General features: G+C 35.4%; 1 protein-coding gene across 1 annotated transcript in view; it reads right to left on the reverse strand.

Moving 5' to 3' along the window:
- Positions 1-24,656, reverse strand: part of UBR1 (ubiquitin protein ligase E3 component n-recognin 1) — a 49,494-nt gene that overhangs the window by 2,487 nt on the left and 22,351 nt on the right. The window contains 25 exon segments of the mRNA XM_015864582.2: positions 260-361; positions 1,491-1,661; positions 2,255-2,332; positions 2,816-2,872; positions 4,038-4,146; positions 5,124-5,257; positions 6,550-6,637; positions 7,458-7,608; positions 8,005-8,072; positions 8,649-8,745; positions 9,019-9,074; positions 10,123-10,271; positions 11,477-11,570; positions 12,206-12,303; positions 12,704-12,856; positions 15,145-15,238; positions 16,234-16,439; positions 16,982-17,169; positions 18,420-18,509; positions 20,247-20,356; positions 21,010-21,109; positions 22,006-22,160; positions 22,759-22,807; positions 23,227-23,329; positions 24,261-24,313. Of these exon segments, the coding sequence (XP_015720068.2) occupies positions 260-361; positions 1,491-1,661; positions 2,255-2,332; positions 2,816-2,872; positions 4,038-4,146; positions 5,124-5,257; positions 6,550-6,637; positions 7,458-7,608; positions 8,005-8,072; positions 8,649-8,745; positions 9,019-9,074; positions 10,123-10,271; positions 11,477-11,570; positions 12,206-12,303; positions 12,704-12,856; positions 15,145-15,238; positions 16,234-16,439; positions 16,982-17,169; positions 18,420-18,509; positions 20,247-20,356; positions 21,010-21,109; positions 22,006-22,160; positions 22,759-22,807; positions 23,227-23,329; positions 24,261-24,313 (2,753 nt within the window).

Here is a 24,656-nt window from a genome sequence, read left to right on the forward strand (position 1 = left end):
CAGCAATGGCAGTTGCTGTATGCTTTTCATCAGAAAATTAAGAGTATTTAACAGAACCCAAAAAGTGGATTTTCTCACTACTAATGACCCATTCGTGATTGGAAACCATCATTCGGAATCTGAAGTTAAACAAGTATGCCAAGCAAAGATGCATATTACAGTGCTGTACACACCAGCAGAAAGGTCATGTCTAATGTGCTTAAGAAACAAAAGCACCAAAACAGAAACATGGAAAGCAAATAAGTTAAAATTTACTTACTTCAGACCTGGATCCGTTTCTCCATATTCATCCAGGTATGGAGCAGGATACAAGCAGCCCCTGGTTTTACCTTCTATGAGGACAACTTTGCATTCCCTGATTCTTAAAGAAAAATAGTGGCATTTAAACATATCTTCTATATTATCACTATAAAATTATTTTTCATAAGCTACACCTTTTGATAGCTTAAGTATGATTTTGTACATAATATCAGATACACTTAACTAGGATTTATACAGGTTACTTTGCATCAGCTCCTGGTCAAATACATACTGCGTATTAACTTTCCAATTTATAGACATAAGCATGGAGTTAGTACCATAATCACTCTGCAGCACACATTCTGTTGTATACAATCCCTAGTAGGGCTATTTTGAACAGATTTAACTAATAGTTACATAGCATGAATTATGATACATTCAACAGCATGAACTGCATTTAGCTTAGAAAGAGATTGACCAGATGTAAACTAGAGTCTCAGTATCAGCAGCAAGAAGACTTATGTCACACCATAAGTCAACTTTAAAGATTGTTTTAAGTATAATCCTTGATAGCTTTTAAGAGTTCAGAAACAGAAGGAAAGATGAAACTTGTTTTGTGACACTCTGCTTTTGCCAACTCACAGGCCTCTGGGTTGCTATTACTATCGAGGCTCTTTAAGTGTGAGGAAAGATTAGTATGAGTCACAGCTGTTTTGCCACTGACACCTTAATAAAAATAAGAACTGAGTAGTCTAGACAGATATGCTGAAAAAATATCAATCCCAGAACTCTGAGCCTGGGTTTACAGTGTCATGTAAACTGAGGCAGACATGCAGAACAGACATGGTCTACAGAGTCATGTCTGATATTCTTTACACAAGACATAAAATGTTCTAAGTCTCCAGGTTTCCCTTTAACCTCATTATTAGAAATACTACAATACACGATCCTCTAAATACACAGAAGACCCACACAGCTTCCACTAAAATCCTACACTGAAGTAAAAATACAAACATTTTGTGAAGTAGGAACAAAAAAAAAAAAACAAAAAAAAAAACCCAAGATCAGTTCTTTCCTTCACATTTCTAAGTGGTACAGCAGAAATACAGGGAAGTTTTAATCATAGAAGATAATTCCCTAGATGCTAAATCCTTGGTAAAGTTCACTTGAAAAAAATCACAGCTTAAGGGTATGGTACGTGTAATTCCAATACATCTAAATGGAACTACTCATTCTGGCTCGGTACTTACTTGAGAAACATACAGACTCCAGCTCCACACTGAAGAGCGTGAGAAGTACAGGCTCCCAGCTCCTCACCATTCACAAGTTCCTGACAGCAAGTATTCTGGGAACACAACATAGCCCCACAAAATAAGCATAATACTGGATGTTTCTGTTCATCATCAGAAGACCGTGGGCATCTAGAAAAAGTGTAATTAGATTGTTATTTAAGAATGAAACTTTGGAAGAAAGCTAACTACCAATAACGTTCCTAAAAGGAAAGTCACACCTAAGATACATACAGTTGTGATAACCTTGCATCACATACTTGTTTCCTTTGGTTCTGTTTTTACATCACTTTAAAGATTTCAGCTGCAAGATACTCCCCCCCTCAAGCAGGAGATTGGACTAGATGATGTGCTGAAGTCACTTCTCATCCAAATTACCCTATAACCCACACTCCCTGGCATAAAACAGTGCTAACCTCACAGGCTTCTCAGGTTCTGTGCAAAAATACTCAGGCTGAGAGTCACATCAAACCCACATTACAGTGGTGAAAATAACCAGCAGATTAAAGTGCAATGCTATCAAACAGAGGTGAATACACTGAGCAAGGTGCTGCGTTGCAGGCTTAAAATGAACAGCTGCTAGTATTTCCTTCCATAACTACAGAAGTGCTTTTGCTTCTGCAAAACCATTTCTGATCTCAGTTCTAACAGTAGCTACAGTGACTGAAAGAATATCAAAATGACAAAACACTCAGCAAGACATCTAAATACATCACATACATTACCTGAACTGAGATGCTTGGTTCAGAAGGCAGCTGTAGTCTTCAGGAAGCTCTATTAAGCTATTTCTTTTCCTAGGATACCTGTGTAAGTGAAAGAAATGTTACAAAAAGCAGAAAAAACCATAATGGGCAGATAAAAATCATTATCCTGGTAAGTTTTTGGTCCCTTCTATAAACTTTTGCAATTCCTGACCAGCTCCTCAGTCCTAGAAGTCCAGATGGAAGCTTTAGTATTTCTACATTCCAACAAAGTTCACGAAATTAAATTGCGTATCTGACATATATGCACCAAGATATCTCATGTTTCAGTTCGCTTTTGTTTTCCCTAGAGAAAGCTACATTAAGTGGTTAGCAGGATGCCATGCCTTCTCAACAAAGAATCACTGAGCCAAAGAGAAACGAATTTATGGTAGTACATCAACAGGAAAAAAAATATATATATACAAGCACTGCTAACTTAAACCTAACAACCACTTCATTCCTTGAACGGTTTTTTAAGGCAAAAGACAACAACAAAAAAAAACCCTACAACAATTGAAAACCAACAAATCCCAGCCTACTAACCTTACTGCAGTGCTCTTGCCCTTCAAGCAACTTAGCACCACTGGATCAGCACACCACCTATTTAAAACAAAGATTTGCAGAAGATGGTGTTTGAGAATATACCTTCAAGTATTTCCAAGTTCAACTAATAAGAAATAAGCAAATAGATACACAGACAAAATACTGAGCTCATATGATGGCTTATCAACTGTTACCACTGCCCAAAAAAGGCAGCATCTCACTTAACACTTCTGTTTTTGCTGGGAAGCCTACAATGGATTTCTTAGATCTGCCTTTACCAATTACTTTCTGAAGTTCACAAGCACCTGCAAGACTTGGCCTCTCTTATAAGTTCTTTGAGCTCACACATTTAGAAAATCAAAATGCAAACATATATAAATATACTTGCGAGAACGCTATTGATTTGTAAGTAATGGTCTATACTACAAATGCAATTATAGCAAACTTCTACATAACAGACTGTTAAGTCAGCCATACAGACTATAAGCTCGAGTCAGCAGCTCAAAATGTCCCCTACACTGAAGGTAGCTAGATAACAAAACAGGCAGAAAAAAAAAACCTGAAAAGCTAGTGAGATCCAGAGAATTCTGCCAAGAATCAGGAACAATAATTAATGTCATCATGAGCCAAAACAGTCACAGAAAATACATGGATACATTTTCCAACACAACAGAACAGAATTATTTGACTATTCTCATAGATGAGGGCTGGCTGTAGTGAGGAGTTGTTTATTTGAACCTTCATTTTTGAAAGAATTTTACCAATTATTTCCTTACTGTCAGATTGCAATGCACATAATATTTATATTGCACAATTCAGCTGTCTTCTACGTTCATCAGTCTATTCTGGAAATACAGAGAAGATACAGTACAAAGCCTCATCTGGCAAGCTATAAAATTTTGTGTTCTCATTTCATAGCTTATATAATCAACACTTCTGCTACTGACATTAAAAACAGGCCAATCAGCAGCAGATGGCAAACCATGCATGCATGCAACAATTTACAATACCTTTTGCCTACAGGATCCTGTAAGTCTGCAGACACCAGTTCCTTACGCTACAATTGTTGTGCTTTAAGTTTTGCTTTAAAAGATTCACTATATTTATGCACATCAAATGAACATTTACAGCTCTGGCACGAACTTGACCCCTGTTTTAACAAATTCAATGCAATTCCCACAGGGTCATCACAACACAAAAACATGTCCTGTCCAATTAGTACCTTTGAAGGAGTGGATTTACAGTGTCCCAATACTCCTGGAAGAGCAGGAATAAATTGGTGGGTAGAGAGAGGTAACTACAAAGTGCCTTGAACTGCCCTTCTTCAGAAACTGCAGAAGAAAAAGAAAAGAGGGACTGTTAAGATGTTTCAGTGTTGCTGAATAATTCACTCAAAACTAGAATTCTCCTGATTCTTCCTCCATTTAATAATACAGTTCTTCCAGCTAGAACACAGCTTCATAGATAGTATAACTGACTATAGCTCCATGGATGTAACTGGGGCTACGACAATTATATCAAGATCTGCTTTAGGTTTTATAATAACAAAATAACATCAGATTTATCATGTGTAAGACAGTATAAAAATGTTTTTTATTGCTTAAAGTTAATTTCACTGCATAGTATCTAACACACTGGTGCAGCAGATTTCCTTACCTATCATATTTCAGCTTTTTACTATTCTTTGGGCATGTGATGATAGCTCTTCTACGATCAAGTCAGTGCTAACATGCAACAGAGTTGTGCTAGGTTACTAGTTTGCTAAGTGGTCACATATTGACTCCCAGGGCCTGCAGAAAACAGCACTGCTGCTTTAGCAGGAGACCCCTTTCTACAAATGGTACCAATAGTACTTTTCTACTGTTGGCAACAACAGTATAGTGCCAAGTTGTGGACTTGCGATCTAATAACATTCAATCTTAGCTCAGAGTTTACATAAATAAATGTAAGACTAAACTATGTCTCTGTTATGCACTGAAGCTTTGGTTCTCTTTGTCAAATAGTTAATAATTTGGCTTTCCCCTGCATTTTGACAAAAAGCAAAGCACTTACTTTGGTTTTAGTATCTGCAACGTGTTAGAATCCTTTAAGGAATAGGTCTCCAGTTTTATAACATCCTTTATTTCTAATAAGTGCTATTTTGCCAGCATTTGCCATCAGCAATTGCACAAGAAATCTGATGTGCTCTTTGAGTTTTATGGTGCGTTTTCTCATTTTTAATGCACTCCAGGCTATTTCTCAGATCTTATAATCTAAGCCTCTAAAATAAACAATTTCAACAAAGATATATTTGCTTTCCCATGTTTACCTTGTAGTAGCTCCTCAGGTGGAGAAACTCCCAGCAAATAGTGAAAAAATAAAGCAGCACAACGAAGGTAAGGCATGATGCCTTTCTTAACGCAATCCCACACCAGCCAGCCTGGAACATCCTGACTAAAGCAACTGAAATACACAAATCAGAAATACTTGCAATAGTTCACAGTGCATATCTTCAAAGTACTTTCGCATTTTGGCTAGAACTGGTACAACACCAGCTATGTACAAACAACACACACTGCTGAACCCCAAATTCTGTGAAACAGTCACCAGAACCCGATGTCAGACTTCCCTCTTTTAGCCAAAGAATGAGCGCTGAGCTTACACAAAACACTTTACACATTCAAATTGTATCAATTAACATTTTTCAAAATTATAAAGCTGCCCAAATTCAGGCAACTCTAATCAAACTGTGCAATACAGCATCACATGTAAAGCAACTGATGCATATCTGCCATTACAGTAAACCAGCAATTCTTGGAATTAACAACAGCATCTATCTCCCCACACATTCAGAGCTCCAAATGCAACCCAAAAGGGACAAAAACATCACAGACCATTTCAGAATTACTATTCAGAACGTGCTGTTAAAGCACAGTGGGATCAGAGTTGAATGAAGACACTGCGCGTACAGAAGTTAGAGCACTAACAGTTTCAGCCTAAATTCTGACCTCTAATCCTACATTTGAACATTCCAAAATAATCAGCAACTATGGCTCTACCTCATGCATAAAAAAATTAAAATTACTCCTATTATTTCAACCCCAAATTTTAAATGCCTAGAAACTTTCAGACACATGGGCAGCAATTTCAACCCTTGAAAAAAATATATATATAATTGCAACTAGCCTTGGTGAAGATAAATCACAGCAGGATTTGTGGAGACTGCATCCACATTTTCTAGCTCATATAGATACTGAGGCACTTAAGAGCTTTGCTATACAGAGATAATAGCCAATGAAGAAGTCCAAAACAGTATTAATGATCAAACAAATTAATTGTAATTAGCTTTACATTTTTCACCTCCTCTTTTATAATAGAAATGTATCCTTCTGTTTGGAAGGAAGAAGTGTAACAGATCTAATAAAATTCTAAATAGCCTCACATTTCTTCATCTTACAGTTTGTGCCTACATTTCCCTCCAGGATAAATACAGGTAACTTTTCATCCTTTGTGTAAGAATTTGCCCTGTTGCCTCCAAGTAGCAGGTGTTTTAACAACTCCTGTTCCTTTCTCTAGTTCCCTCTTCTTTCTAAGTTTCAGTAGTATTGCAAGCAGTGCACAAGGCCCTGTGCTGAACTCCCCAAATAAAACATTGTTTGGGCTTTTTTCCCTCATTTTCTTTGTTGCTCAAATCGCTCTCTGAGGATTACAATGTTTCTACGAAGAGGCAGCGCTGTAACTGAACTGTTACTTACCCACTGGTGTACTGACAAACTTCTCTGCAGAAAGCCTGCGCAGAGCATGCCTCCTCACTGTTGTCGTAAGATGGAGCAGTAGGGGATTCTGCACACATAAACATGAATCCTAATGTAAAATGCACTTCACTTGTGACTTTTTTTTTTTTTAAGTAAACTGAGCTTTTTTCTAAAACACATTAAAGAAACATTTCCACTTCATTTTGCTTCTTTTCTATTTCTCATTTTTAACCTAATGAACGCCCTCCTAAACTGCGTGCTACAGCAGGTAATAACGTTTACTGTCCCACTGCTCAAACTCATGTGAAAACTGCTTTCTCTGCATAAACAAGTTCTTGTTCAGTATGGATTAAGTTAAAGGATTTTTCACTTTTTGTTATCCTTCTGTCATGCTCCAGAAAACAGGAAGCAGTAGCCTGAAAGCCTGTAGGTTACTGAGAGTTTTCAACAGTAGCACAAAATATCAGGAAAAGTAAAATTCCTCCTAAGCAGTCAATAAGATTCCACATCTTGGTTATTTAATAGTTTGATGGGTAAAGGAAAGCGTATTTCCAAAATCCATACTAATTCTCACTGTACTGCTCAGAGTACTGCTGCTGGGCTGTGCTTTGCTCTTCCTACAAGGAACGTATGATGTTGCAACACTGCAATGATGGACTTGATCAGTAACTACGTCATTTTCTTATACAAAACAGAAATGATAAAATAAAATGATCTAAAAATGATCTAGTACTATTTACTGTGTGTTTTAAACCAAACAACATTTACTTCTACCCAACACTAAAAGCCATTTATTAAAAGAAAGTTCCTATCTGGAAAACGTTAATAATTACTAGCAAAACATTCGTCCAACACAGTTAAGAAATTCTGTGAAATGCTGAAATGATACAACCTAAATACATCCCTACCTGTAGCTGAAGAGATAACAATTTGTGTTATGTGTGCTAGTGTTGCCAGATGGAAGAGGTAGAGGTGGTTATAGGCCGAACTAATTGATGAAGGTTGCAAGTCTACAGCATCCTCCCAGTATAAAGACGGAAATGATAATACAACTCCCACCTACAGTGGAAAGGAAGCAGTAAATATTAATATAACAGAAATTTATTAATCAAATGGGTAAATTACTGTAACTTATCGCTTTATTATTTATTTCCCAGGAAACTACAACAAAGGGAAAAAAGAGTCACTAACACTACTTGATAGAATAAGTTCTCAGCTACAAAATACTTTTTCAACGCAGTTATCACCATTAGCTGTGCATGACATGAAAATTAGAAACAGCAGAACTAAGAGTAAACACTTCCATGTTGCAGAACTATATAATAATTTGCTTGTACGCAATTCTCACACGTAATCATTTAATTCATGCAAGTGAAAATTAACACAGGGTCAATTCACAAAAATCTAGGTTTTAAAAAAAACATTATTACTGCAGAATAAAATGAACCTCCTTACCAAAACGTGGAACATATCTACTTCTAAGAGGGATGGAGTGTCTTCCACTTTAAAGTGTGGTAGAAGAACTACAAAATAAAGATATTAATTATGCATCTCACCATCCACACTAGATGCCTCGCAATCTAGCAGAATCCAAAAGCTTATACACATCAGCATCCTGTTCTAGTTAAAGGCTAGTTAAGAAACAGTATTCACAAAGGCCACCACATTCAGCAGACTGGTAAGAAATACAAAAAACAGTTCTCAGAGTCTCAGGTATCTTAAACAAGGATGCAAGTAGCCTTTCAAAAATAGTAAAAAAAATTAAGTCTAACAATTGAGAGAGAAATATCTGATTTGTGGCTTTATCTACCTGTTTGGCCTTCAGCTTTAGAGTATTTCTAAACACATCTGTAAACATTAATGATCTGAGTAGCAACAAGGCCTACATAAACTGCATTAGAGGATTTTTCAGAACTTCAAATAATACAGGGCTGGGTCAACAGAATTACTGATTAGTTCAAGCAAAACTTTGCGATGCAAGGAAACAAAGAAACTGAAGTTAGCACTGTTTTTAGTATCTATCCTTCCTATCTATGTTGTTTTAACAGTGTGTTCCACCTTTCATCAGAAACTTCTGCAATACAAAATGAATACACTACCTCCTAGAAGACGAATCAGATGTTTCTGAATCAGGACCTGTGGCGATGTTGTTCTCTGAGCAGCCGCAAACTGCACTAATGCTTTAAGGCCACTGTGCTAGAGCACAAGAGAAAATGGTTGGACAGGAAAATGACAGTAGCAAAATAAATCAGTGAGAACAACCCCCTACAAACAGAAAATACACTGACAAGTGAATTAAATATGAACTTCCATGTAAAGCAGAAACATTTTCCAGAATATTTTTGTTACCAGTCTGAACCATATTTTCAGAGATAATCTTCAATAGAGGACACAAGCAGTTTCAACTGTATATTTTTCAATAGCATATTTTCATATAAGTAATTTTACTGCATATCTACTTGCCCATACCTGTCTATTTTGTAGAGATCCAAATAAAGGCTTCCCCTCTGTTTCCAAGAGGTTTTCTTAAAATTAAGCACAGAAAAAAATTACATTACGCTGTTCTACAGGAAAGTAACATTGCTGTTTGAGCTACACATATAAATACAGTCAAGTGTAAAAACATTTCTTAGTATATACCCTTCTTAAAAGCACAGCATAATTTGGTTTTTAGATTTTTTTTATTATTATTATTATTATTTTTTTTTGAGATGGAATAAAAAACAACCTACATGGCATCAGGTACATGTAAAGACAGGTGGGTGGCTTCCAGTTCCTTCCTAACCACTTGAATATTTGATAAAATCCAAAACAAAATAGCTGTAATCAGCTTTTCTGATTAGTCCTGTCTCATTCCTAGTGTTCCTACAAACCTTCTGAACTCCTGACACTCTAGTTGGATCAAGTGCACTATAAAATTACAGTAGACTACACTTGCAATTGAACAGCTTCATCAGAAAGAAAAATGGTATACTTGGCAAATCATTCTTATGGAAACATACAGCTACATTTTCAATTCCTGGAACACACAGTTGAAGACTTATCTCTTGGCCCTCTCCTTGCCTGAAAGCCACTACTGATTTAGTTACAGCTCCATGTCTACAGTGCTGTTTTCTTTGTCCATTCTGTGAAGATGTGTGAAGAAATGAAGCAACACTGACTACTAGAGCAGGTACATCAGACAGAAAAGGCAAGTATTTCTAGGCTAGTAAGTTATTATTTTGCATTCAAAAAATAGATATTTGGCTGCACAGAAATTGCATTGCATTTTGATTCTGTTCAGCAGATGATGCTAAATGTTACAGTTCATAACAGAGCTCTAAAAGATTAAACTCACAGTGTTGCCATTACATATGTTAATAGTGCATTTTACACAGTACCATCTAACAAAAACATTCTACTGTTTATACCGGATTAAAGATCATGTATTACATGTAATAAGATCAACCTATATTTTTCTTATTTATGTGGAACTATTATTGTATATACATCAAGACTGTATACACTGTTACAAATTGAACAGCCTTAAGAGTTTTGAGCCATAAAAAGAAGTAAGCCCAAATGATGCTTTACCTATACACTGGATGGTAAAAGCACACGTGCTCCAGGTCATCATAGGAATCCGATCATCAGCTTCATTTGGAGCAACTTTTAGTCCAACTCTATAAATGGTGGTTGCAAATAGAATAAGCATCTCCTTGATACTGCTCGAGTATTTGGCTCTGCAAAAGAAAACCAAGAAAACTTAAGCCTGTACTATAAATAGCGCTTGTTATTTATACGTCAATTGTTTCCTAATAAAGTCAAGATTACTTATGAAAGAATTCTTAAATACAAAGTCCCTTTATAAAAAGGGGGGAAAGAAAATGACTGGTTTCCAGTATTACTTTCTTCCTGTTTTGGCAAGATAAAAATAGCAGAAGCAGCAAAAAAAGAACCTTCCTGCACTATAGCAGTGAAATGGATGCATTTGGTTCTCACTGACTTCTGTTTTCTAAGTACTCAAAATTTTTTACCTCTTTATTTTTTCCTCTTTCTTACTGCAAATAATACGAACCTTGATAAAATAGCAATAAACTGGAAAAACGGATAGGGTAAACTTGGTAGAATAAGAGCTACCGGGCTGGAGCCAGCCTGGAAGAATGAAGAAATCCAACTCCATCCAACCCGGCCTTGAGCATATCCAGGGGTTGGAGGGGGTGGGGGGCATTCACAACTTCTTTAATCTAAATCTCCCTTCTTACAGGTTAAAACTTTTCCCCCTTGTCCTATCATTATCAGACTGCGTAAAAGTCAGTTTTCTCCCTGTTTATATCTGCAAGAGATCTTGATTTAACCCTCCAATTACATTTTTTACAATAGCAGATGTGTAAGTGTTTCACAAAACAATAATGTCAGGCAGAAGTAATAGCAGTAGAGTACTTGATTTAAGAGTAACATTATTTTAAAAGAAGGTAGCTAAGTACACTTCAGAATCCCTACCTACTTGCTTTGTTTTGATGGCAGAGAGCTCTTGTCACTGGAACACAAGTAGACAAGACAGATCTGAGTTATCTCTATTAAATTATTCTATCTAAAACAAGGGAAAGCTACTCTTGAAACAAACATACAGCAGGAAAAATAAGGTAAACAGACACTAAGTTACTTGCCTAGTAGCACAGAAAGTGGCCAAAACAATGGAAATACTGAATTATAAAACTATTAGTACAAAACTGAGTATAAAGTGTAAGTATAAAGTATAAACCAGGATAGGTTTGACCAAGAGGTTCATCTAGGTCTGTATAGAGCTGATATTCAATGAATGCTTAGAGAAACCTACAAATAAGATTATATTGAGAATGAAAACGTGAATGTCTTCCTTCAGTATAAATCCTGAAGATTTTTAGCTTATTTCATGGATAATTAATATAGACAAAAAAGCACTTACGAGGACTGAACTCCAAAACTAAGGATGGAATGGAATTCCAAAGCAGAGTTCCCCAATCCCTTCTTGACAAAAGCTGGAGCATTTTGTTGATCTCCTTCCAGAAGAAATCAGATTCAAATTAAAACACAAATAAGTTATCATTTTTACAGCAGTCTAACAGAAGAGCTCCTTTATAACTGATTTGAAAATAATTATAAACAGACCTCACCAGCCAAGACACTTTACTAATCCTCCTAACATTTCTCACTATTTACCAATATGTGAGGATTAAAGCAGTGCTTTGTTACTACTTTTTCTTTGTTTTATTGAGGAAATTATAGCAAGGCAGATGAAAACTTTCCTACATCACAGGAGTGCAAGGAATATATCGATTCTCTCTATCTTATGTTTCCTAAACATTCCATTCTAATTTTCAAGCAAAAACTTAACTCTGAGTGTTAATAAGCATCTATCCTCCCAAGTTATGGAGTTTATTCAGGGAAGGCACAAATGGTTAAAACAAAACAAAAAACTGGTGAAAACACCCCAAAATAAAGCTATCAAGCTCTGAGAGATGTATAACTTTAACCCCAGCTTTATTTTTACCCTGTCTTGATTGAGAGCAAAATTATCCTAAATTTTAAGTTTTCTTTTGACATTACTTAAAACAAATGTATTAAACTTAGAACTGGCATATTTGAAGATCCCACAAACAAGCTCCACAATGAGGATGAAAAGAAGATAACTAACCTTTTGCATTTTTCAGATTGTAGCCTGATATCCTGACTATGACAGTTTCTAGCCACCTGGCCAGAGAGAGAATTTGAGCTACTGCCTCTGCATCCTCACTGAGAAAAGATATGGAAATCAGTTGTTACTTTAACACTGAAATAATCTTTATAAAGTCTTTAAGAACAAAGAACATACAAATCAAATTACATTAACTCAGTAGCCGCATACTTTCACAGGCAATGTAGTGAGCAAACAACAACAAAATGCAGTATTAGTTTAAGTACTAGGCCTAAATATTTCCTTATATGGTATATTCTCCAGAAAATAGCCTAGAAATGCTTTCAAAAATGATTTTGGCTACCAAAAGCAGCATGTTTGAGGAGTGGTCAGCAAAGTCAGTGGTCAGCCATTTACACAGACTGAAAAGGTCCACTCAAAACTACCCGCCCAAAATCTGAAAAGTCAACCCACCCCAAAAATCATACTTAAAAAACACTATGCAGTCTATTAATTCACCTGTTTATTTTTTGAGCCTGCAATGGAACAATAGGAATCACAGTATTGCACAAAGACTTGCAAAGTGGACAAAGATACTCTCCATTCTCTAAGTCAAATATCTGTTCAACATGCAGGCGCTGTCGGAAGTTCAGTTGCATGGCTTCAAAGTACCTAGAACGTTGAAAAGAGAATTACTTAAAAACAGAATTGCTCAAATGTGACCTGAAAACAAAATTTCACGAATTTAAGTCTTATTATCAATTAATTCTTTTCCTAATACCTTCCCTTTGATAACTACTTCTTGTGCTTGGACATGAAAATATAATTGAACCTTTGAATGCTTATACGAACTCTGGCAAAGATGCATTGTATACCTCTCAGTCAATGTAATGTCAACTTTTCCTTGCTTTTAAGCTCCTTTTAGGTTTATTTTAAATGACATTTTTACACACAAACAATCCTTATATTCTCTCTTCTCTCCCATCTTCAAAATATTTGAACGCCATATGTAAAATCTCGTAAGAAAGTCATCCATAATATCAAAATAGGATTTGTACACAGTTGTATTTAATTTTAGGAAAACCTATTTAACGTTTCATTAAAAAAAAAATCTGTAGCCTTTTTTAAAAGGAAGAAAGAGTAAATTTGTATTATAGCATATAACATTTTAAACTCAAAAGCAAACTGAGAAATAACTAACATTTTTACAGTTCTTCTTAACTAAATTTGACCCCTTAGTGAACGCAGTAAGTCTTCAGATCTCATTAATGTCACAGTGGCTTTGACATTATTAGGAACAAAACAACCCAACACTCAAATCTGAATACAGGCAAGTAAATTCAGTACTAACACTCAGGCTGGACATGTAGGATCTTTAAATCATATGAAATTATTTAACTTCCACACTAGGGTAATAGCTAATTATTATTTTGCTTTGAAGTACAATATCTTCAGAAAAAAGTATATAATTCATCTAATAAGGAAAAGGTTTTATGCAGAGTTGATTGACAGAGGTCCTAAGGATTAGGGAGTATTTATGAAAGCAATCTGTTGCAATCAACAAAAACATACATCTGCCCTCCCACATTTAGACAACTGTTACTGCAATAAATGTCTCTTCTTTGTATGTATCAACTACAAAGATATTACGTTCACCTGAACCTGTACTGTTTCAGAGTATCGTGCAGTATTTTTGCCTGCACAGATACTTTAGAAGGAGGGCAGGGAAAATTTGGACGAATATTAGTAAGTTAGAATGTCTGTTACATAATAAGTAAAAGACTATACTCAAACCTTCTGTGCCATCCCGTATGAGAAGAGCCTGTTGTCCATTTTAATCCCATTTACCCACACAGCAAGTCATCTTTTCTTAAAAAGAGCAAGGGAATTGAGCTCCAGTGTTGTACTACTTAGATCTACGTAGATGTGGATCGATCTGCCAAGAGCAGATGTATTATACTCAAGGAACATATTTCTGTATCATTTTAAGTGTGTGCACCTATCTTTCTTGTACCATTTCTTTTTTAATAAAAATATAAGAATAGAAAAATAAGTGATAAACACCAGAAGTTTAGTCAGGCTTCTTAAAGTAAAATGGCATAAATGCAAACAATCATCAAGAAAATTAAATCATTTGACAATGTAAAATAACTTGTATTTGCATGACCCAACACTACCTGCTGGTAACACCTCAGTGGGACCAAAGTTCTAGTATTATTTCACAGTATCTATCTTGTTTAGAGTTACTGACCCCTATACAGACTCAAAACACATACAACATTAGCTTCAATCCCTGTGACCTACACACATAGCTACAGGCAAACAGGGTGACTATAAACTGGAAAATGACCAACCTGGTCTATTAATGTTTCAGTCTGTGTTTTAATCCAGCACCTTTGGTATAAATCCCTGGTTCCCTCAAACAATAAACATCTATTATACGCTTTTATCAACGTATCAGTTCTTCTGTCTTACTTTTATTAAGCTTGTTCAATCTGTATTCCTACATTAAACTATTCGTATTCTATTCTAAATGCCAGGTTTTCTCCTGGGTTCACTGGGATTAAGCAGTTTCTACCTTTAAGCACTGAGGAGATAACACACTTCACGTGTTTAAGGACTATTGTAGAACATCCATCTAGAAGATTCCTACCAGTTCTCATTGGACTGAGAAAAAATAAAATCTATCAGATAAAATTCCTTATTCTTGACTATTTTTCCCCATTGGTTTTATCTAACGTCCTTACAGATTCTTCTCTGGGTCATAAAAGGCGACTGAAACTTTTTGATGATGCATTTTCTCATTAGTTAAAAAATTCTTTTGTGCCGTATCTCATTTTTAGAAGAGTAGTTAGTTTTCAATTCAGTATCCACTTACTGGACTGAGTTTTCAATTTGTGTTTAGATTTTTTCAGAAAATAGATAAATTAACATGAAAAACTGCCATGACATCTCCTTACTTCTGCCAGCAGGCTGCATGCATCACATGGCCACAGCTTCCTGTGTGGGTTCCACATGGTAAGTCAGGATGCATGAACAGAGGATCTACGGTATCTATGGAAAAAAAAACAAACCAACAACAGAGCAGAAACAAAATATTTTAAAACAGCAACAATTCTTAATCAATATGAACACAAAAGCACATCTGCATATATAAGCCATTAGATTTTTTTTTCCCCACAGTTTGCATAGTCAAATTAAGTGGATTTCATGAGCCTTTCCAGATCAATATTGTAACAAAATCCCAACCCAGAGCTCACAAAATAGTAAATACTTTCCACAAGCCAGCAAGAAAATCTAAAAGCAAGAGTGAACTGGTTAAAAATGGAGTTTGTTGGGTTTTAAGTGAACAAAATACTTTTCTAATCTTTAATGCATTTCTTCAATGAGACTGCTGTACTTTCACAAACCACTAAAATGAACAGCATGAGTGAGTAACACAGGCAAACCTGCTTTTAACTGAATCTGCCTAAATCTTTATAGCAACATCTTAATGACAACATACTGATCTCTCTGCACTGCATATGAACTCAAACTGAGATACAATCTTCCACTTAAACACACCTAAAAATAATGCTGAGCTTAACAACAGATCTCTAAACCTAATAAATGCACCTGAATTTACAAACCTAAGAAAAGAACAACTGAACACAAAAACACACTTCCTGAACATGAAAGAACTCCCATGATTACCATACCAGGAATCTGAAAATGTTGTGAAAGTTTGCTGGTGTATTTGAATAAAAAAAAGGTAACAATTACTGCTTGCTTCTCCTCTGAAAAACTACTCCCACCAAATCTTCAAGTTCATCTGAACTCCTCGTGAGAATAACTAAAGCATTTGCTTATTTTCCAGGGGAAAGTCTGTATCTTCACACACTTGTAATTTTTAAATTTTTAAGCACAGATTTTAGAGCAGTTTAAAATTTTTCACACTTTTTTAATCAAAGTGGGTCATTTAGCAATCTGAACACAGAGTTTAATTTGGTTCAAAGGACACAGTGCTAGGTACAGAATTGTTGGCACTCTGAAAGAAGAAAACTGCATACCCCCTGAGAGGTCAAGAATTCTGCTTCTATTCTGAGTTAAGGCAGTTGATTTCTGGACACAAGCAGATAATACCATAGCAGCACTTTCCAGCTTCACTTCTTGCTCCTCCTGACAAAGAATACAGGTCAGAATTTCTTTCTCAGCAATGGTTGGACCTCGTTTGGGACCCAAAGCAATTCTGGAGTAATCGATTGCTGAAGACATGCTGAAACAACATAGATAACAGATAAAAATAATGTGGTGGGTTTTTTCCTGAAGAAACAGACTTCAAGGCACACTGCCAGCATCACTTGTTTTATACGTAAGTGCTTTACAAAACCAAACAATGGCAAAACAAAGAAACATATGAATCCTTATTTTCTTCACTGCAACTTAACCATAACACATAAAGGCTTCCAAAATCTTTCCAAATTAGATACTTAATTCCTCATACAAGGTAGACAGTCATTTCCTGAAGTACAGTCATGTTAGCTGAGCAGCTTTCCAATGACATTTTCCAGATAATTACTTGCCATTTGAAAAAATAACTTCCTTACAGTTTAATTTATGCTCCTCCATAAAGCAAATCTGCTGTTCTAGCACCAACAAGTAACCTACCTTATGTAATTATTTAACAGAATAAACAAGCATGGCAGATGGGAAATTTGAGAAACTAATTTGACTCCACTCTCAGGATTTTTTCATGGCAGAATCCAATTTAGGTAACTAACATTTCCTCACCAGAACACTACATCTGCTTTTTCTTACCTTTCTTCCTCCATCATAGCATCTTCTTTCCCCTGTGCCTCCAATGTATTTTCATAAAGGAGTTTGTGGGTTTCAATGAAATTCCTCTGCAAAGCAGACATCTGAGCCATTATCTTCTGACGATGCAACCTAGCTGCTTCTGCCTTTCTCTTTCGCTCAGCTTTCTCTTTATCCTGAGTGCTCTGTGCCTTAGAGTAAAAGAAATCACAAGAAACAGAGAACATCAGAACATGAGTAGATTTGTTTTGTGATTATATGCATTTATGTATTGACATCAATCTTAACTGACTTCTCTTTAACATATATATTAAGTTAATTGCTATAATCAAAATGTTGACTACAAACACTGAAAAAAAACAAATATAAATACAGAAGATGTCACTTGTACCACCTCAAGCAGAAAAAACACTATCAACACCTGACTATTTTATTTAAGTGCCAACACTGTCTATTCTTAGGAGACTTTAGCAAACACAAAAGCTGCATCTAGTGTTGTTATTCTCACATAAGTGGAAATTTTAAGTGCCATCCCCTATATATCCTACATATCCCTTTAAGAAACTTAAAAGGTACTTTTGTCATGAACTGCCTGTGAAAGACACTGTCAATATGCATCTGTGGACTGTACATTCCCCCCATTCTTCTTTAGTGTAGACTGAACAACTATTCCTCCTTATTTTCCCATCTATCATGTTCTCAAGAACTATAAAGGATTCAGATAACTTGAAAAACGTAGAATTCGAAAACACAGGTAGATAAGATACACAAAACGAAATCCTTATTCAACAACTTTATGCTCAAATTTAATGTCATACACATAGTTTTCCTCCAGGATGCCATTACTTTTCCAGAAAAATCAGGAAAAAAATACTCTCTAAGCAGCAGAACTAATCAACTGGTTTCTTATGATTTCTTGCATTTATCTTGCATCTTACTAGCTATCACATTACACCTTTGGCAAAAAGGAAACATGGCATATGCTAAGTTCACAGTTACGCATACAATGACTGCCCATGGAGTTGTTCAACAGCAATTTATTGCCAAACAGAATGTGTCAGATTAAACTGGCCTGCCTTTACACGCTAAGAGTAATTAGATTCTCCCATTCAGCTGCCTATTGTTAAAATAAACTTTAGGACTGCAGTAATTTTAATAACTCCACTCTACTGTGTCACTTCATCACTGGATTCAGGAGCTACTCTTAGAGAGGTGGGTAGACATTGATGCACAGAGAGAGCAATCACTTAAGTTGTACAGAGACATGCTTAGCACACTTCTTTTTAATGAATACAAGAACTGAAATCTAAATGTCATTTATAGGCAATATTAGAAATATTACCTGAAATGACTCTTTTTGCATAACAAAATCATGCACCTCCTATGGAATAAGATTAAAAACATTACAGTTTCTATTGAACTTCATTAGTATTATTATTACCTCATCACCTTTTGCAGTTTCTGAGCCTGACGGAGCCACTACTGCTGTCAAACTAGATTTTTCTCTCATTCTTTTCACTGTGTCAAACATCTATAAGGAGAGAGTTACAGGTTAAAAATGAAATGCAAACTGGCTGTTGTAACAACATAAGATCAAGCTTGTTGATATTTACTTTCATTGTTTTCAGATTTTCAAATGGATGAAATCAACTGCACTTCTCTTACAAAAACAACCCAGCAGTTGAAGAATACTACTGACTATAAAGGAAGGCAGAACTATTCCAAGTTTTCCAGTCCTTCCCAACACCGACATTCCTAAAGAGCTAAAGCTCTTTCATCAGAATGAAACCTGTGTATCAGATGTTAGCTGACTTCAGGGAGGAGAGAGACTGAATAATCCATGGAAAGTCTGTAGTCACTAATACCAATGTGTGGAAGAGAAAGTTTTGCAGCTTATGTCTGATTGGTTAAAATCAAGACTTAAATTTACATTTTCATTACTTCCTCCAGCTGTCTACTCTAAGAAACTTCCAACTCTGATACTTTTAAACACATTTACATATTATTAAAAAAGCAAATTATATGTTAAGTATCTTTTTTTTTTACCTTTGCCCTTAGAATTTTAAAAGAATAATTTCTTCAAAAACCTTTCAAACTTACCGCTACAGCATGTACCAGCATAGTCAAATTTCAGTACCTAAGCATAGCTTTGGAACCTCACTATGATTCTTGTCTTTTTTGCTACTCCTTTCTAGGAGCACTTGAATTCTGTCTGCCACCTAAACCAAAGGCCACTGAGGCTCAAAATTTGACAGCAGAACTCCTGCTAAGCAGAAGCTGCACCCAATTTTTCTACACTGGGCAAGGCATCACAACTCTAGAGGTTTTTCTTTTTGGCTGGGAAAAGACAATGAGATAGACAGAAAAACACTCCAAATCAAATGTACAGCACAGCCATTACGTAAGTCTGATTGAAGTCTTGATATAAACAGTCTCTAAAATGCTCTCCCAATTTATACACCTTTGCTCAATTACAATTAAAGAGTGCTGCTCCAAAAGTAATGCCTCCTTTTTATAACACTGGCCCACAACATCAGAGGTGGATGCTGACGGTATGGTAGCAGAGGCTTAATCTTCCTGCCAATATTCAGTTATATTTATTGCTGTGAACAGATGACAGCAGAGGGGCAGCCTGACAAAATAGCACCTGACATGTAAGTGCATATGAAGCGAATATTTGCAGTTTAATTCCCCCATGCAGAAAAAAAATGCACCTATTGCCATTCACTGATGCTCGATGAACGTTTATGATGGCAGAACAGTGGATATGAGTACAGTGAGGCAGCTGGTGGTGCACTTCAGCAGCAGTGGACAGCAGGTCACTTCCACAGGTGTTGATTTTCACAAGGGCAGCATGAAGGCTCTTGATCATCACCAGTAAAAATGCATAGCTAGAGGGGTGACTGTTGAGAATTTGCTCTATCAAGCAGTACTACTGCACTCTTGGCACCCAATGTAGTTTCCATGGAAATAAACAGGAAGCATTATTTTCAGAGTGACCTACGTATTTTGGAACAGAAACATGAGGAACTAAATTTATGTATAAAATTTAATTTATAAAATTTAATTTATAAAATTATGTATTAAATTTATGTACAGACAAGGAACATTCCAACATTTTTCAGCTTCTAGAAAAATGACTGCAACTGCAAACACTACCCTAGTGGGTTTTATATATAAATATAAATACACACACACAGTAACATCTTTCAGGACAGCTTTTACCAAATTACTACAATCCAATCATACTTATCTCCCCATTGCATACCTGCAGTATCCAAATGACCGTGTCCTTCTGTGCTTCCAACTGAGGAACTCTTTTTAATTTTTCCAGAAGCATCAATACATTTACAGCATTCAAGGCTGAGCTTCCCATTCCTTTAACAAAGAAAGCAAATGCATTCAGTGGGAGAAAAAGCCAACGTACTTTCAGCCATGGATATGCCTTAAAATATTGTTGATTATATAGCACACCCTTATGAAATCACAATCTGTATAGCAATAGTTCTGTCTTAAGTCTACTCATTCATCTAAATGTAATATAATCTTTCCCAACTGTAGATAAGTAGTTTGTTCTACTTCTGGGGGCAGAGAATTAGAGACAAAAAAACATAAACAGCAATGCCTTCAGCTACAAAGAGAATGAATGGATCCCTTGCATTTTATTGCCATAACAACAGAGGTCTACTAATGGTCTTCTTCAGAGTTGGGTTCCTAAGAACTTTTTTGGCCTTAAAAAAAACCCAACGTACTTCAGAAATGGGAACATTCTCCTCAATTAGATTTCTTTTGCAACAGTTTCCATTTAGAACTATTTCACGTTTCTAGGAGAAAGACAAGAACATAAAAAAGAAGATAGGAAGACTTTTGTAAATTATTTGTTAGTGCAGTTTTATTATGAAACAGTGATTACTTTTATATACCTCATAGAAATGCATAAATGAGGTTTGGGTTTTTTTGATCTTGTTCCTATTCTCATAAAATCAAGTTACACTAATTTGCTCTACTCTTTCCAAGAAAGCTTAACATACTTGTTGCTTTGTGATAAAAATCAAATGTTACTTCTTCTTCTGGGGACTTCTGTAACTGCTGCTTCTCTTCCAATAATCCTAAAGAAAGGAGATGAAGCACCTGAAAAGATAAAAATGATATTTATTATTCCCACTAGTGGTCTGAAAAACCAGTATATCAAATAAGAATGTCTAATATAGTGCTCTGCTATAGGCTTATTATACCCAAGATAAAACAGAAATAAGAAAAGGTGCAAAAACCATACATGAAAGAACAAATAGTAATGTACAATATAATAAAGTATCCCACACATCTCTTGCGCTAAAATAGAATCATAAATAATTTTTGCACACTTCACATTAGTGAAATAAGAATCACATAATTTTACATACATACAGAAATCATTACTGTCTTATTTTGTCCCAAATCCAAAGCTTAATAGGCAAGGCCATTAAAACAACAAACAAACAAACAAAAACCCCACAAACCATGTACTCTAATTGACAAAATTAATTCAGTAAATCTATAAATTCAGGTTCTGAAATTATTAGTACAGAAAAATATCTCAACAGAGTCAGCAAATTTTTTAAAGCATGAAGTCAACTGCAGTAAAACCAAATGCATAAATGCTCACAAAATTATTTTGCGACTGATGTCCTAGAGAAATTTCTAACTTTGCCTCCTACAGTTTACAGGATGACACAACCCTTATGTCTTTAACATGATCAAAAGGTTGGTTATTTCATGACAAGGATGAGGCAAGGAGAACTACATGCTGAAACACAGTAAGAATGCTATGAAGGTGGGGAAGCAAAAAAAAAACATTTGCAAATAACATTTTTGTTCTGCATTTCTAATTTATGGTAGAGATAAATATTTTCTTCATTTATGATTCATAAAAAAAGGCCATGAAATCACTTCTAATCATTCCAACTTTATCTTTACACATTTTGACCTTGTCAGGTTATGAAACAACACAGCAACCACAGAGGGAAGATGACCAAAGCTAACCATACCATCTGAATCATAGCTTCAGTCCACATGTGGGTTTCCAGTTCTACTGCTCTCTGAAGGATGGTTCGCAATATGTGCATCATAACATCACAGTTCAGAATCCTCACCACATTACTGAACGCAGGACAGAAGTCAGGAGGAGGCGGCGGCGGCAATGCTAGGAAACAGAGGGATGCAAATATATCATACACGTACTGACATCTCAACTATTGCAGCAAAAGGGAGAGGAAGCAAGCACACTATTACCAGCAAGAGAACAACCACACTTACACAGTGAAAACATGCTCAAATGTTTAAATCAGCTTCTGTCTGTAGATAAACTAAGTACTTTTACAAAGCTCTTACATAAAACACATGCAAACTAAGCTAACATGCAAATTGGTTCCTGCATAACACTTCTCTAGACAGCACTACTACATCTCAAGTCTCTGTTAGAGAAATCACTCACAAAAATAACTTTTCACATCTATTTACTTCACAATAAAAGACCCACTGATAAACAGAACAGTTAAGGATTATGCCATGTTGATTTATCTACATGCACGCTCAACTAAAATTTCCAAAATTCCTAAATTACAATAGGAAAAAGAAGCAAGCATTATTCAATTACAATTTCTAATGTAACAACACATTTATTGTGAACTCAGCTACCCACTGAAAGTCACAAGTCATCTATCAAAGCTCATTTTACACATAACTACATGTAGCACTGTATTATCCCATTTATTGAGACATTAGTTCTAAATTTTTTTTACCTTCATCTTTGTTTTCCTGTTTTCTTCTTTTCTTCTGTGTATGTTCAGCCTACAGAAAAGGCATGTGGCAAGAAACACAGTCAATACTCGGTCACGTAACTAGAATTCTGTATGAAATCTGCTTATTGATTCTTAATTTTGCATTTCATTTTCTTGTAAGACATTTGAGAGATAACATATGTTTTTTCCACAGTAAGATTTAAAATAGCAATGTTTATGTTCTTCCAGTTCAAAGATAATTCTCAGTACTTTCTGTTCTTAGCTTTAACAGTTAACAGAGATAATAAGTCACCACAGGAAAAATATTAACACAAGCCACACTGAAACAATTTGTAAAGCAACTTACATTAACATACATATATACATATAATTTAAACTCCATTAACCCCTTTAGTTCAGCAAGATCCTTCAGCCATTGATAAGCATGCACAATTTTTACCTTTGAAAACAAATCTTACATCAGCTTACCTTGCTATGCTGGGTCTTAGTATAATGATAAAAGAACATGTTGAATTCTTTCAAGCATTCATCTTTCAGTTCATAAACTCCATGTCCGGACACACCTGGTTTCCTTAAAAAGAAATATTTCATGAGAGATTAGTAATTTAAGTTCGGTAAGTAAATAACAAGACACAGGATTTGTTTTCCAAGAAAAAGCTATTAAGAAAGGAAATAGTGATGGGTACAGTAGTGATAGACTGGGTACAGTTTTAAAGTCTTTAAAGACTGTTGACTACCCTAAATTCCACCTAGTACTAAAATATTTATGTCTCCATAATCTACAGCACACCACAAGGACAGGTAAATTCATTTTAACTGTATGGCTTACAATTTTAGACACTGAATATCTAAAATTCACTACTTCTTTAACCAAGGTACAAAATAAGCAATACAAAGAGCTATTTCCCATCTGTATGAGCCAAAACAGCATTTTTTAATCCTCCTTATAATTCCCACAGCAAAATTCCTAGGTACACGTACCGTTGCCATTGACTAAATATAAGCAAGCCACACAAAACTGAAAACAATGTACACTAAACCAATTAAAATAAAAATATATTCCTGTGACAAAAACACAGCAGACATTTGAAGTAGTTTTTCATCAACTGATGCAACTTTTTTTCTGCATCTGTATTTTCCAAAACGTGTCCCTCATCTGACACAGCTACAGAAAGCTAGCAAATAAATAACATTTCAATTAATGACTGGGTGATCAAAGATATAAACAGTTGTTATGGCTCCCAGCTATTTTTGAAATTAAATGAGCTTTGGAATATTTTCCCACTTAACATCACTAAACTTGTAAAGCCCCTCAGACTGGGACTGAAGGAAAGAAACAGCAGCTTCAGATAGGCAATACGCTTTGCTTTCCTGAAAATGTATGTAGTTCAAGACAGTAAAATATTAGCTGAACAAAGAGTGTAGCGCAGCTTGTTTAACCCATATAAAACAAAAATACAGTATTTTATTTTCAAGGTAGTTATAAAAAAAAAAGAACTTACTTGAAAGTTGCTACTTTATCAATTACACTTTCCAAGCCAGTTTCATTGTTCTCCTGGTAAGAAAAAAGAATAATTATTTTGGCATATAATGATTCAAATCACTTCAATATTATGTCTAATTGAAAAAAAACAAAAATTCAGAGCAATTCTATAATTCATTAATAGATTTTGCAAGGTGTTATTGAGAAAGTAGATATTCATAACTAACATGCTGCAAAAAATTACTGAAGATTAAATGCTTTCACCAATTATATAAAAACAGATTTGATTTCTAAACAGAGCAGTGACTTTCCTAAGCTCAACAGAGTGGAAAAACAGAACCTTACTCACTAAAAAGCATGAGTGTGGACCACTGGTTCCAGGGTATTACACTTGAAAATAACTTTTTTTTCCCCC

The sequence above is a fragment of the Coturnix japonica genome, chromosome 5 (assembly GCF_001577835.2).
Source record: "Coturnix japonica isolate 7356 chromosome 5, Coturnix japonica 2.1, whole genome shotgun sequence".
Lineage (NCBI taxonomy): Eukaryota > Metazoa > Chordata > Aves > Galliformes > Phasianidae > Coturnix > Coturnix japonica.